Here is a 15,895-nt window from a genome sequence, read left to right as displayed (position 1 = left end):
TCCAAGATTTTCCAGCTCACCCCTGACATCCCCCGTACCCAGTTCAGGTCAGGCAAGAGAGGGCTTTTTCTCCCTCAGCTGCTCCTTGGCTCACAAAGTTCCCTGTGGAGAGACGGCAGGGCTCTGCCGGGCAGCGGGTTAGCCTCAGGTCCCACTGTGGTTCCCCCTGACCCCAACAGCCCCAAACTCCAAGCGGCCTTCCCCCTAGCAATGACCCTCTGTGAAGCAAAAAGACCGTGAATCTCACTGCGGTCGTGCACTCCCGGTGTCCCGCGATCCCCTCTCAGAACCTCAGTTTTCCCATCTGTGAAATGGGGGTGGCGACGTGAGCCGCTCACAGGTCGCTGAGCGAACCGATCGCGGGGTCCCCGCCCCCCACCACCCTTGCCCTGTGCGGCACGCGGCACCCAGCAGCCCCGGGGCCAGCGCGGGCGGGCCGCGGGAGGGGCGGGCCAGGCCGGGGCCGGGGCCCTGGCCGGGGGGCGGGCGCGGCACGGGGCGGGCTGGCGGCGGGGCCGGGCGGGCGGCGGCGCTGCTCGGGCGTCACAGCGCCGGGCGGCGGCGGGGAGATGCGGCTCCTGGCGCTGGCGGCGGCCGTGCTGCTGGCGCGGGCTCCGGCCCCGGGTAAGCGCGGCGGGGCCGGGCGCGCGGGTGGGGCGAGGGCAGCCCGCGCGGGGGAGGCCGGGGCTCGGGGCTCGGGGCTCGGGGCCCGGCCTGGCGGGGAGGCCCTGCCGCCTCCGGGCCGCCCCCTCCCCGTCCGCGCCGGCGGGCCGGGGCTCCGCGCGTCCCGGTGGCCGCGCCAGTTCGGCGGAGCGCGGCGGCGCCTCCCCGGCTCCCCGCGGCCGCGGTGCCGGGGCCCCCTTCCCGCCTCCGCCGGGCCCCGGGGCCCCGCGGACACTCGGAGCAGCCCCTGCGCCCCAGCGGGGCCAGGCCTTAGAGGGCAAAGCTTGAAGGGACGCGCCGCCGGCCCTAGTTGTTGCTCTGTTTTCTTTCTTTCTCCACGACACTCGGGACCAACGACTGTGGGCACGTTAGTCTGGCGGCAACTTCCCTTTGCCTCTGCGGAGAGCTGCTCAGACCCAGCGCGAGGGGCTGGCTGTGCCCCGGCAACCCAACCCGGGACTTGTCCGTGGGCGGTCCTGGAGACCAGGCCCGCTGAGACAGGGTGTCCACGCCTGGAAGAAGTGGGACCCTCTACCGGCGCACCCTGCTTTAGCACGGCCCCTACCTGCGCTGCTGGCTTTCTCTTGGGGTGGCTGCCCTCACTTCTGAGTTGCTGAAAAAGTGGCTCTCTTTATTCCCCCGAGCCCTGCCCCCCTGCCTCAGGGCTGCAAAGGCCCTGTGGCTAGAATAATAGTTAATAATGAGTATGTCAATGGCTCTTACATTTCCTGTGTATTGCTACACAGTAGGTCATGTAATCGCAACAGCCCTTCAAAGTAATCATGACAGGAGCAAAGGTTATATATCCAGGTGCCTTGCAAACATCAACTCCGTTTGTGACCTCTGGGGGAGGCGCTGTTATCATCCCCATTTTATAGGCGAGAAAACTGAGGCACAGGCCCACCAGTCGACTTGCCTTAAGTTCATAAGCTTGTAAGTTGTGGAGCAGGGATTCGAACCCAGGGAGCCTGGCCCTAGACTGAACTCCTACCATCTAAGCTTTGTTTTGTGAATAAGGAAGCTGATGCTCTGAGTTAAGTGATTTTCCAAGGGTGACCCAGCTACCGAGTGGTGGAGCTGGCATTTGAGCCAGTGTAGATCAGAGTCTGAAGAGGAGAGACTTGGATCACAGTGGGAAGAAATTCACCCATTGTTCCCTGGCTACCAGGGCAGTGGGGTTTCTGCTGAATCTGAAATCGGTGCAGTGGGAAGGAAATGCTCTTGTACCTGTCCCTGCCTTGGCTGACCGCGACTGCAAGTTTGACTGGGGTGGTTGGGCCAGGCCAGTTGTGGTGGCCTGTGTGGAGTAGGCAGCAGCCAACAGGATGCAAGGGGCCCCAGGCTCCCTGACCACCTTCCTAATAATCACAGGTGCTATCAAGGAGGGTGCCCTCAGAGAGAGACTTTTGGGGGGTCAGGGACATTCTCATGTTTTCAGGAGACTTGAGAGCTGCAACTGGGGATCCTTTAGAGTCTGCCCTGGCTGTGCCCGAGGCCATGCCGGAGGTAATCAGACAGCCCTGCTTCAGGGAGGACTCACCATGTGCCACCCACTCCACTGAGTGTTTCACCCATGACTCCTCGCCACGGTGCCCGGGGAGGCTTTATACATTGGTCTGGACTCTTAACCACTGCACTTTTCTGCTTCTTGATTTGGGGGCAGAGTGGGGACTTAGCGGTTACCTGGTCCCACCCTCATTTTATAGGAAAGGAAACCAAAGGGTAAAATATTTACCAAAAGCCAAGCTGTGGTCCAGAGTGGTGGTTGAGAGCTGCCTTTGAAGCCAGATGGCTTGCACTCAGATGCCAGCTCTGCCATGTTTATGTGAGCTTGAGCAATGGGCTTAGCCTCTCTGTGTGTCAGCCCTCTTCTCAGTAAATTGGGGATAAACAGTTCCAGGATGGGGCGCCTGGGTGGCTCAGTGGGTTAAGCGTCCGACTTCGGCTCAGGTCATGATCTCACGGTTGGTGGGTTTGAGCCCCGCATCGGGCTCTCTCTGCTGTCATGCATGGAGTCTGCTTCGGATCGTCTGTCTCCCACTCTGTCTGCCTCTCCCCGTCTCCCCTGCTCGCAAGTACTCAGTCTCTCTCTCAAAAATAAATAAACATTGAAAAAAAAACATAGCTTGAGTATCAACTGACTAAATACATCTAAAGTGCTTAGAACAGTGCTAGGCATAGAGTTCACACCCAGCTGTTGTTAGCCTCTATCATTGGTCAATGTCAGTTTTTGTCCTGGATGAAAGCTATTTTCAGGTCATGGCCTAATGTGAATGCAGCACCCCATAGGCTAGGTCTGGTAACATCTCTGCTTGGTGCTTGATAAACACAGGCTCCTAGTGCCATGGGTTTTTAAGTAATACAATTGTATTTCTTTCAGAGATTTATTTGAAATTCAGACTATCTTTTTAAAGTTTTTTAATTTTATTTATTTATTTTATTTATTTTTGAGACAGAGGGAGACAGAGCATGAGCAGGAAAGGGGCAGACAGAGAGGGAGACACAGAATATGAAGCAGGCTCCAGGCTCTGAGCTGTCAGCACAGAGCCCGATGCGGGGCTGGAACTCAGGGACTGTGAGATCATGACCTGAGCTGAAGTCGGACGCTCAACCGACTGAGCCACCCAGGTGCCCCAAGACTATCTTTTTAATAAAAATGAGATTTTTGTTGCTGATTGGTACCCACTATTTGCACTCTTCATAAACGTAGTAACTTCTGGCTGAACGGGGTCAGGGAAGAAAGAGACCCTGGGGAGGTGACCGTGAGCTGAAGGCTGAGTTGGAGTTAATGCCATAAAATTCAGGGCAGCAGTGAGGAATTCTTGGAGTGAGAGGGAGCAGTTTCTTAAGGACAGAGAAAGAGAATGGGACACAGAGCCACTGGCACATCCCGGTGACCATACCCACCTCTGTGTCCCAAGCAAGGTGGGTGCCTTGTTTCTGTTAGAAGTCCTACCTACACTCCCCTGCAGCTGGAAGTTTCCCTCCTCCCCTTCATGATGAGTGCTGGAGGGAGGGGCAGGGGCTTTGTACTAGGTGAGTAGGTTATATACCATTTGGTACAAAGATGTTCTTTTAAGCTGTTTTCAGAGCTGTGTTAGTCCTTCTCATGACATTATCCAAACGGGAACAACAGGGTGAGACCCCGTAAATCCTAATCACAGGAATTTGATGTGTGCTTATAGTCAGAATCAGCCACATCATTTGCGGAATCAAGTGCAAAATGAAGATGTGGGGTCCCTTATTCAAAAATGTCAAGAGAGTGACAGCAGAGATTGAGCCAAGTGGGGTGCCCCTTCAAATGTAGGGCCCTGTATGATGCAGATCATACACTCAAGAAGCCCACACTGCTCGAGGATGGGCGTGTATGTCACTTTCTGTAGACCTCAGCTGCCCAGCTCTCAGAGCATACAAACTAATACCCGTATTTTAAAGGTGTTTTCTCATTGGAGCCCACACTTAACCTCGTGAGGCATCATCTTTCAGTTTTTCAGATGAAGAAACAGGCTCTGAGGGTCTCACACCTAATAGCACCAGGTTTCTAGCCTGGCTTTGTTCAGGGCCAACCTCTGGCTCTCTGCCCAGCCCCACCAAGCCACTGGGAAGGTCTGGGCCATGAGTACCCCAGTGCCCAGCCCACATGGGGCACCAGGGCTCCCAAGTAGTGAGGCATGTGCTTGTTGAAAGAATAGGGTTCCCTGTGGCCAGAATCCTGTTGCTCTGTCTGGGTCAGTTTCTTCTCTGCCTGTGTTGTCATATTCCTCCTGTAAGAACTGGCCTTGGGGGACCCTTACTGGGGTAGAAAGTACCCTCCTGAGATCCACCAGCAGGCACGGGTGGCTTTGTGGGCCACTATGTGGTGCACATCACCAGAGGACACTGTTCTTTCTGTTTCCAGGCTGCACCAGGTTCCTCCTGCCTAAGGGTCTTTGCACAGGTGGAAACTTCTCTCTCCCAGGAAGATCACTGTTTGCTGTTCTCCTGAATTTTATGTCATGAACTCCAACTGAGCCTTTAGCTCACAGTCACCTCCCCAGAGTCTCCTTCTTCTCTGACCCCACAGACTAGATTAGGATCTTGCCCTGATTTTTTAAAGCCCCGCACCTTTTCTCTGTAGCATGTGACACTATTTGCAGTTAAATACTCCTGCGTCTTTTTCCCGATGACGGGCCACCTTGCCCACTGGACTCTCAGCTCCATGAGTTTAGGAAAGCTGTCTTCCTTGTACATGGCCTGGGATGTGGCTGTTGCTCAGCAAGTATTTGTTGAGCGATTAAGTGCACAAAGCATAGGCTGGGATGTAAGCTGGAGGAAAGGAGAGAGGTGCCCGGGGCAAAGGGTTGAGCAGTCTACCTCCCCCCTTAGTTCCCTGCAATGCAGGGTCACAGAGCAAGAAATTCAGCTCTTCTGGACTCTTAACATACAGAGAGCAAACTGAGGGTTGCTGGCGGGGTGTTGGGTGGGGGGGATGGGCTAAATGGGTGAAGGGCATTAAGGAGGGCATTTGTTGGGATGAGCACTGGGTGTTGTATGTAAGTGATGAATCACTAAATTCTATTCCTGAAAGCATTATTACACTGTATGTTAACTAACTTGGATTTAAATATTAATTAATTAATTAATTAATTAATTAAAATTAAGAGTAAAAAAAAAAAGAAAAAGAAACAGCTCTTCTCTGGGCTGGAATGACTTTTTGACAATTCTCCCTCCTAGGCCAGGAGAGGAGAGACTCTGCCTCGCCCGGGGCTGCTCCCTTGCGTTCCTGGGGTAGGAGAGTGATACCCACCCTCCCCTGTCCGGTAGCTGGCTTGGCCTTTGCTTGCTTGGCTGGCCCCTCTGCCCTGCAGGGGGTGTATTCTCTGCCATCCAGCCCGACCCCCGGAAGGGGCAGGCCTGGACTCTCCTTCTGGTCAGCCCGACTCCATCTGTTGGGCTTGCCCTTGCTTCCCCCTGTCCTGACTCCCACTGCTGCTCTCTCTGCTGAGCCGTACGGGGTCTGGCCACCACGGTGAGGTGGACGTTACACGGTGCTTTCTTTTCTGGTATTTAACTAAATACCCAGCGCAGCTGATGTCTGCTGGGCACTGGGGGCCTCTGCCGCGTTTTCTCCCGTCTCTCCCCATGCCTGCACGCGAGCTGTGTTCACTGGATTTAATCTAGCCATTTCCAGTGCCAAGCAGAGGGCGTTATTGCGAACACCTGGCTTTCAGAGAAGGCTCATCACATGCCGGGGGGACCCTTGAGAACCTGTGTCCTCTAGCAACGCTTTAAGGCCCTGAGGGGCCTTTGGGCCTGAGTTTCAGTCACCCACCGCCCATACCCTTGAGTTGAAAGTGGGTGTAAATATCTGGGTTGGTGGCACACGTAGGGCCAAAGTGAGCCTTCCTGTGTATTGATTTGCTACGACTGTGGTAACCAAGTGCCACAGACTTGGGGGGGCTTTCAGCACAGTCTTGGAGGCCCGAGGTCTGAGATCAAGGTGTTGCACGTTTGGTTTCTTCTGAGGCTCCCTGTTTGGCTTGCAGATGGCCGTCTTCTCCCTGCCTCCTCATGGGGTCTGCCCTCCGTGCGTGCACATATCCGTGCCCAAAGTCATCTTCTTATAAGGACACTGGGCGTGTTGGATTAAGGTCCTCCCTAACAGCTCGTTTTAACTTAATCACCTCCTTGAAGGTCCTATCTTCAAGGACCTTCAGTCACACACAGTCAAGTCCTGAGGAGTGGGGATTCGGGCTTTAACGTGTGGTAAAGAGAAGAGGAGGGGCCAGTTTAGGCAGATGGTTCAGTCCATTGGCTTCGATGGGAGCTGCTGACTCCTGGCCAGAGCCACAGGAGTGCAAGGGTTACTCGTTTGCCTCCAGGATGGAATCTGGCCTCCCATGGGACTGAACATTTGGCACATTCTCCTGGTTTCAGTCACTATAAATAATCCCTCCTTCACGCAGCGTTAATAGGAGGAGACTGGGGTGTGGGGTCTGGGCTCTCTCATCCCACCCATATTGTTTCAATTTCCTGCCTTCCCCAGCTCTCCTTGACTCCAGTGGGGGGCCTTTGGAGGCGGGTGGAGCTGGGCTTCAATCCTGGAAGCCAGCTGCTGCCTCTCTGCCACTCTCTGCCTGTGACGAATCCCAGGACAGAGGTTGGAGTGGGTCAGCCTGCTGTCCTGCCTGTGTGGCTGCCCGCCAGGGAGCCCCTGCCCCTGTGGGGACTAAAGGCAGAGCCTTTGCAGTCAGGAAGGACTTGGGCTAATTTAATATGTTGCACAGGCAAGGTGCAGGGCAGATGGACAAGGTGCAGGGGAGACGGGGTGGGGGCAGTTCCTCCTCTGTTGTCTTACATGAGTGATGTCTGGCACAGTGAGATTGTGACTAGAGAATGTGCACCTGCCTTGGTTGTTGATGCCCTTCATTCCCAAAGTGTCTCCCTGGGCCTGCTTTGTCCTTTGCTGCTATAGACACAGAAGTCCTCATTCTTTTCCACAAGGTGAGTCCAACCTGCCACCAACCTTTTTCTTGTGAGTTTATGCCCACCTATTTTTTAAGGTAACAAAAGGTGGTCACGATGGGGTTAACACCGAATGATGGCCCCCAGAGATGTCTGTGTCTTAATTCCTGGAACCTGCGAATGTTACCTTATGTGGCAAAAGGGACTATGTGGATGTGATTGAGTTAGGGATCTTGGAGTGTCCTGGAGTGTCCTGGGGGGCCCTGGCTTCTAAGAGAGGAGAAAGAAAATGAAAGGAAATTGACCCCCCAGTCATACCTCGGAAGGTATTCTGTTTATGAACTCGATAGCAGAAGCCACATGGGAGGATTAGCTTATCGCCAGGATTTTTACAGTGAAGAATATTTTCTATGTGAGAACTTCCCGCCCCAGCAGACACAGGGCCTCCTCCCCTTGCTCCTCGCAGTGGAGGGGTTCAGGCCTTTCTTCATCTTTTTCGTCCTTCCTCCTTGCATACCTGCAGCCCTGGCCAGGGTTCAAAGCTTCTGGTGATCCTCACATCAGGACCCGAGCCCCTTCATGTGACCAGAGGTGACATTTGGGGCTGAAAGCTGTGGCTGGAGATGACCACCCAGGGACACCTGCTTGTGCAATGGGGCGGGCAGGGAATAGCGTTTGCTGCTGTTGGGCCCTTGGCAGTGCAGGTTGAGGACAGGGGATGCGGTGTGAAGACAGTCTTGCTTGGATGGAAGGAGGTTCTGGGCATCCTGTGTAAAACGTCCTTTCTGGGCTCTGCCTGCCAGGTGACGAGTCCATCCGTGAGCCCCAGGGCAGGACGGCCACACTGCAGAGCCCCTGTAATCCCCATGCGGCATGTCTCCTGGGGGAAGGCCTCTGTGAGCTCTGCTGGTCAGGCTGGTCTGGGTGGGTGTTGGGGTGGCTCCCTCAAAGGTGGGCAGAATGGCAGCCAGAGAGGGGCAGCCCTTGGGGTGGATCTAAGAAAACAAAGGACAGGAAGTAGTAGACCAGGTCTGGAATTTCGGAGCATCTTCTGGGTTGTTGGGGGGTGGGGCGGTTCTCCCAGTTCTCCCTGTTCCTGGGTTCGTTCATTCTTTATCCCTGCACTGCAGCTCTGAAGCTGTGGATCCTAAAGCCACTGAAGACTTAGAGCAAGAACCTAAGAAGCCTCTGTTGTTCCAGCTCCTCGGTGCTGGTTTAATGCCCACCTGACCAGTACTGACGCTCTGCCTTGGTTACAGTTGAAAAAGCTGAGACAGGGCAAGGGGCTCGGAAGGCCAGCTCCTGGACCCCCAGCATTGCCAGGTCAGGCAGGTCGGGACGAAACTGATCAAAGCGGACCCTGGGAGGCAGGCTGGTGGATAGGATGTGGCTGGACATTTTTAAGAGATTTCCCAAACCCAGATCTTTTTTTTTTTTTTTTTAACATTTTAAAAAAGTTAATTTATTTTGAGAGATAGAGCAAGAGCACGTGGGAGGGGCAGAGAGAGAGAGAGGGAGACAGAGAGTCCCAAGCAGGCTCCACACTGTCAGTGCAGAGCCCGATGCAGGGCTCAAACCCACGAACCAGGGGATCACGATCTGAGCCGAAGTTGGATGCTTAGCCCACTGAGCCACCCAGGCGCCCCAGTTGCCTGGATTTTAAATGTCAGCAGCTAATTCAAAATGTTTTTAAACTATGTCTGGGCCAGATGGTCAGTAGCATCTCCTGTGAATGGGATGTCTCAAGGGTGAGGACATGGGAGCCCGCAGAAACCCCCTGTCCCTGCCATGCTCCTGAAGGAGTCCTTCCATCCACCACAAAGGAGTGAGTGTGGACAGGATCAGGGTGGCCTGCCCCTCTGGCCATGCAGATGGCTCCTGGAGAAAAGACGCGCTGTGCATCCTTCTGGTGAAAGGCAGGACCTGTGCTCATTTTCTTCTTTCCTTTTTTTCTCTGCAGAGGTGTGTGGGGCCCTCAATGTCACCGTGTCCCCGGGGCCTGTGGTTGACTACCTGGAGGGGGAAAATGCCACTCTTCTCTGCCACGTCTCCCAGAAGAGACGGAAGGACAGCTTGCTGGCCGTGCGCTGGTTCTTTGCACGCCCCAACTCCCAGGAGGCCTTGATGGTTAAGATGACCAAGCTCCGGGTGGTGCAGTACTATGGGAATTATAGCCGCAGTGCCTTCCGGCAGAGGCTGTGCCTCCTCGAGGAGAGACGTGGGGCACTCTACACACTCTCTGTTTTGACCCTTCGGCCAGCGGATCAAGGGCATTACGTGTGCAAAGTCCAGGAAATCAGCAAGCACAGAAATAAGTGGACCGCCTGGTCCAATGGCTCCTCAGCGACGGAGATGAGAGGTAAGGGCATGTTCACTCTTCGGGGGAGAGAAGGGGTTCAGATCTGTGGTCCTCGCTCCAGTCAGCGAGATAGGGGCCCCCGGATGACTCTGTTGGGCTAGAATGCATCTTCGTGGCCTCTGTGGGCCACGGCCGTGTGAAACAGGCTGTGGGGATGAGGGTAGCCCTTTCCTTAGACGCTGTGGCTAACGTAGAAGTAAGGAGAGAAAGGAGCCAGTGCCTGGCCCCATGCTGCCCAACCTAACCCTGAGTAAAACCCTCACGTCTGAAAGATTGGACTGGTTATGTGCATGCTACGCCCCTAGGTCAGGTCTGTGCAGGCTTGCTTGCTTTGGCTAGAGGGTGCTGGGTATCTGTGGGAGGAGCATGCATTGGGAGGTCCTGATGTCAGTTTCCGGGCCTCAGAGCAGGGCAGGCTGGTGGCTCTCATCTGTTGCCCGGAAGAAGTGATCCAAGCCACAGGCAACATCTCACTGAGAAATTCATCCCAAAGCACGCAAAGGACCAGAGGTGGCCCTCCCTTCCTGGAGAAAGATAGGAGGCATGGGTTGTGTCCTGGAACATCTCGACTACCAAGTGCCATATTTGAGGGTTATCATGTTTTTAAATCACAAATGTTCTACAGTTTTAATAAGACTTGCTTTTGGGTGCTGACTATTGCATTTTTGATTGCTTCTAACTTGAATTTGGTCTGGTACAGGATAAAGAGGATCACAAAGTAAAGCTGATGGTCCCAAGTGTGGGAAAGAATCTAATTTTATTATATACATGTAATATAATGTTAAAGGCATTAGTGATGCTGTTTTGATAAGCTTTTTAAAAGGGATACAACTCAGTTGTAAAAAGGTTTTTTTTTTTTGATGGAAGGAGAAAGGGTATTTTTAATATCCTATATGCATAAGGGACATGTTAAAGTAGATAATTTATGTAGATAGTGTTTAGTACAACTTTATTTGCCTTTGGAGTTTGCTCATTATAATGTTCTTAAGCACAGAATGATGTATTATCTGAAATGTGCACATTTTCTCCCTAAGCATATTCATTCAAGAAAACAAATGACTATTAGTATAAATATATCTTTTGGCACAGAAAACAGAAAAATACATCAGATGACCAAAGGCTGAGGAGGGAATCCACTCTGAATATCCACTTGGCTCCGAAACATAAAGTCTCACGCACATCCTTTTTATTTTTATGTCACAGTGTATTCTGGAACTGTACGTTACAGCTCTTGTTAGGAACGACTCTGTGCCAATCAGAAAGGGTGTAAAGATTTCCTACATTCAAGTGCAATCATCTCGGTCATTATTTAATGCGAATCTACCCTCAGTGAGGGAAGCTGGGTTCCTTCTAGAATGTTCGTTTAGGTACCTGCGCCCCAAACCTGAGGTAGTTCTTACGGTTTCACTGAAAATACACACCTTTTCCCCCCTTCTTCTTCTCCCCCACCTCCCCCTTGTCTTCCCTTCCCTCCCTTCCTCCCCTTCCCGCTCTCTTCTCAGAACCTCCTCTCTCTTCTTCCTCTCCTTCCCTTTCAATCTCCTGTTCTTCCCGTTTCTGGTTCTTCCCCTCGTCCCTCTCCTTCCCTTCCCTTACTCTTTTCTTGTTTCTCTTTCCTCTGTCTCTCTGTCTGTCTCATGCTCACCCCCCCCCCCCCCCATCCCCCCGACCCACACACCCTCTGACGGCTCACCTGGAAGTGATTCTAATCTCACAGCAGAGCTGGGCCTCCCTTGCTGTGTCTGCTCCGCCTCAGAGCCTCCTGCTCCTCACACTGCCTCAGCCTCTGAGCAGGACTGTGGTTTTCTGACAGGAAGATTAGAAACCTTAGGAAGTGATGACCATGCCTTCTAGAATATTCCACACAGGCTTCAAGGGGACTACATCAGGAGGGTTAAGGAAAGGTAGTTCCAAATACATGACCTGAAAGCAGACTGGCTTGTTTAGGTTGGAACATGTCCGCCCCAGGCTGGGGGGAGTGTGCGGAAGCTTGGCTCTCTGTCCTTCCTGGGCAAGGCGGGGGACAGGCCCGTGGCTCCAGCCTCCTGGGGCGCCTTTCCCCAGGCCCTTTCCCTCGCTCATTTCCAGGGGCCTTGTTTTCCTAAATCTTCACCTCACATTAATAATTGTTGTATGGAAAACCAGAACAAAACAAACACAATGGGCACGTATTTTTGTGTTATAATACTGAATAGGAATTCTCAGAAGTGTTTTGGAGTAAGTGCCTTTCCTCTACTGGGCCCCATATTCTTTCTTTTCTAATACACTCACTTTGCTCTCCTCCTTCCTATGGGCTTCTCAAGCCATTCCCAGGAGAGGGGGAAATTTTCTTGGGAATGTTTTCAACACTACCCCTCCTCACTGCCCTTCCTTGGCCATAGACTATTGCACTCTCCTTCTTGTATACTCTTTTTTTTTTAAATGTTTAATTTATTTTTGAGAGAGAGAGAGACAGAACATGAGTGGGGGAGGAGCAGAGAGAGAGGCAGGCACAGAATCCCAAGCAGGCTCCAGGCTCTGAACTGTCACCACAGAGCCCGATGCAGGGCTCGAACTCACGAGCTGTGAGATCATGACCTGAGCCGAAGTCGGACGCTTAACCAACTGAGCCACCCAGGCGCCCCTTGCATACTCTTGATGTGAGAATAAAACTGCTTGTGTTTCACTGTGAACTCCCAGAAAGAAAGGTGGGTGCATACTGTCTTCTCATCTCACTGTTGAAAAAGGAGGTTGATTCATACTGTATATTGAGGGGATGGTTCCCGGCACAGAGCAAGTGTCACAGGGTTTTACCCTGATTTCCACATGTTGGTTGTTTTCTATTGCAAAAATAATATAGTTCAATTAGAGAACTACTAAACATGAAGAACGTGAAGTAATAGGTTTCAGGGTTTAAAGAAGGTAAAAACGACTTGTAATATCTCCACCCAGGCATAACTTAACATTTCAGTGTAAATCCGTATAGTCATTTTTATGCAAATAACAATTAAAAACCTAATTCCACTCATACCATAAGTACTATTTTCTGACTGGCTTAGTGTGCACATTTTCCCGTGTTGTTAGTTATGCTCCCATCACATAATTTTAACGGCAGGATAGTATTCCATGATGCGGATGTACTACAGTTTATCTTTTCAGTTACTGTTATTGGACAGTTAAGTTGTTCAAAATTACGGTCGGTAAATCTCCACAAATGTCCCTGCCTTTTGAATAAAGTCTTGGAAATAAGATTGCTGGGTCCAAAGGAATACTCAGTTTAACGATTGATACCATTTAGATTGATACAATTTAAGGAGGTGACTTGACCTCTAGAGTAGTTAATGAATTCATATACCCACCAGAATTGAAAATGCCTTTTCCCCGCGGATTGGTCTATGTAATATAGACTTTTCAGAGATGATGACGGTGATGATGATGATTATGAGTGCCTGGTATACAGCTGATGCCTAATAAGTACTTGATGAATCAATGAAATGCTTTTTGATAGCACTTCTTGCCATGGATGACTTTGAGGTAGGCATGACTTGATGATGGCACCTTCTCTGGAGAAGTCACTTCTCTTTCCCTTGGCCCATTCCAATCATATGTCATATTCGAGGCCCTTGTCCATCCTTCCTCTTCCATCACAAAGGACTTCTTTGTGTATGCTAGCCCACAGAGATCTATCTCACATCTTAATATCCCCAGTTTCACTGCCATCCCCAGAAGTAATCATTGTCAGTCCGTGCTTTACATCTTTCAAGTCCGTCTTCGGTGGGCACTCAGTGCCCACCAACACGTATGTATTCTAACAACACTACACTTCATGCTGTACAAGCATTGTTGATGATATTACTTACACTTTTTTGTGATCGATATCACATAGCCAGACAACGCCAAACTGCACACCATCATCCCCCTAGTGCTGAGGTCTTAGGAAGCTTCCAATTTTTCATTAACACAGCAAGTGCTTCGGTGAACACCCTTCTGCACGTTTTCAAGTTTTTCTGTTTGGTTACATTCTTGGAAAGAGAATTGCTGGGCCTAAGGCTATGCATATTTAAATTTTTAATAGACAATGCCCGTATGCTCTCCAAAAAGATTTTGGAAATTTATGCTCTATCATCGCATGATAGAGTCTAATTCCCTGAAGCCTCATTAACAATGGATATTATTAATCTTTTTCATTATTTATCACTATGATGGGAAAAATAATATTTCCTTGTTGTTTTAATTTTGATTATTATATTCAATACAATTTAATTTCAATTATTATATTCAATTATTAGTGAGGTAGTGAGGTTGAAATCTTGTCATATGTTTATTGACTATTTAAAAAAATTTCTTCTGTCAATTGCCTGTCCATAACCTTTGCCTGTTTTTTAATTGGTTGCCGTTTTTTTCATATATATATATACATATATATATATATGTGTGTATATATATGTATATATGTGTACATATATATATGTGTATATGTATATGTAATACACATATATATATACATATACACATATATATATTTTTTTCTGATCATTAATTCTTTTAGCTGCTATAACGGTGCAAAATTTTCTTCCAGTTTGTTATTTGACCTTACACTGTGTTTATGTTTGGTTTTTTTCCTTTACCATATAGATATTTTACATTTTCAGATATTTATGTTGTTAGATTTGCCATTTTTTCCCTTTATGGTATTCCTTTTTTCAGTCATATTTTTTTTTAATGTTTAAATTTTTTTTGAGAAAGAGAGAGAGAGACAGAGCATGAGCAGGGGAGGGGCAGAGAGAAAGGGAGACACAGAATCTGAAGCAGGCTCCAGGCTCTGACTTGTCAGCACAAAGCCTGACACGGGGCTCAAACTCACAAACCGTGAGATCATGACCTGGGCCGAAATCAGATGCTTAACTCTTTCAGTTGTATTTTTTATTGAGATGTAATTTATTCAATAAATTACACATAGTACCTTGGCTTCATATATTATCTAGGAAGCTTTTTCCCATCTCAAGCTTATAAAGGTATTTTCTGTTTTCCTTTAATGTTTTTAAAGGATTAAAAGAAAATTTTACTCTCTCTCTTTGGAATCCATTTTTATATATGGTGTGGAATAGTTAACTTCCTTTTTGTTTCAAAATGGCTATCCTGTTGTCCCTACGTCATCTACTGAACAGATAAAATTTCCCTGTTTTGAAATGTTACATTTTCATGAGTTAAATTCCTACATTTAAATGTAAACTCCATACCTCACCAATATAGCACGATTTTAATTATTAGAGAATAGGGCAAGTCTCATTAGTTTTAAAATAAATGTCTTGCCTAGTCTCATTTCATTTTTTCTTCAGCTGCTCTTCCTTAGTTTTGTAGAAATTATGTTGGGTTTTGATTTTATTGGGGTTTAATTGACTTTATAAATTACTTTGGTGTGGGTATATACATCTTATACGTCTTTATGATTTTAAATGTTCCTATCCAGGGACCTGCTGTGTTCCTTCATGCATGCCGGCTGATATTTTTAATCATTCGGTAAAGATGTCTTAATATGAGTCTTGAACATTTTTTATTATGTTTATTTCTAGGTATTGCATGCTTCTAAGTGGGATCTACCCCTTCTCCCTACGTGCACACACACACCTCTTTTAAATTGGTTATTGCTGATTTATAGAAAGGTTGTTGACTTGTATTTGGCAACATAATAAGTTATCTTATTTTTTCAGATATAGACTTTTTCAGTTACTTCTCAAGGACGTCTGCAAGTTGATATCTCATTTGGTTTTGCTGACTTTATTGCGTTGGCCCGTAGTGAGTCATCTACCTGTACTCTTTTTGTTGACAGTTCTGGGAGTTTTACTTTGACCATTTTGGCTTTTACCTTGACCATGTTTTCCCATCTAGCCCACATGGCCCCTGCTAGTGATTGTCAGTTGGTCTACTGAAAAACCAGCTTTGAGGTATCCATGACTTTTTTGTGATCCCTACTAGTAAGCCTATCAGAAAAGCAATTGGGTTTGGCCTGACAATGTGTCTTAGTAATTTACCTTTTCCTTTTTAAGTTTCTTAATACGCTTTTAAAAACCCAATCTCAAGAAATGAGCTATCAAGCCACGAAGACCTGGAGGAACCTTAAATGCATGTTACCCAGTGAATGAAAAGCTACATACTCTATGATTCTAACCATATGACATTCCAGGAGAAGGCAAAAGTATGGAGATAGTGGAAAGATTAATGGTTGCCAGGGGTTGGGAGGGAGGGATGAATAAGTATAGCACAGAGGATTTTTATAGCAATGAAAACATTCTGTATGGTACTATAATGGTGGATACGTGTCATTATTAATTTATCCAAACCCATAGAATGTACCGTACCAAGAATGAACCCTAAGGTAAACAATAGACTGGGTGGTTTTGATGTGTAATTGTAGGCTCATGTATTGTAACAAATGTACCCCTCTGGTGG

At 49.0% G+C, this 15,895-nt stretch overlaps 1 protein-coding gene across 1 annotated transcript in view; it reads left to right on the top strand.

The window, feature by feature from the left end:
• The first annotated feature begins 565 nt into the window (after positions 1-565).
• VSTM4 (V-set and transmembrane domain containing 4) overlaps positions 566-15,895 on the top strand; it is a 96,030-nt gene continuing 80,700 nt past the window's right edge. Inside the window, exons 1-2 of the mRNA XM_042960974.1 lie at positions 566-624; positions 9,068-9,466. Coding sequence (XP_042816908.1) covers positions 570-624; positions 9,068-9,466 — 454 coding nt within the window. The 5' untranslated portion in view covers positions 566-569. The remainder of the gene's footprint in view (positions 625-9,067; positions 9,467-15,895) is intronic.

This window comes from Panthera tigris, chromosome D2, assembly GCF_018350195.1.
Source record: "Panthera tigris isolate Pti1 chromosome D2, P.tigris_Pti1_mat1.1, whole genome shotgun sequence".
Taxonomy (NCBI): domain Eukaryota; kingdom Metazoa; phylum Chordata; class Mammalia; order Carnivora; family Felidae; genus Panthera; species Panthera tigris.
Note: the sequence above shows the minus strand (reverse complement) of the source record. Positions and strands in the feature narration are given on the sequence as shown.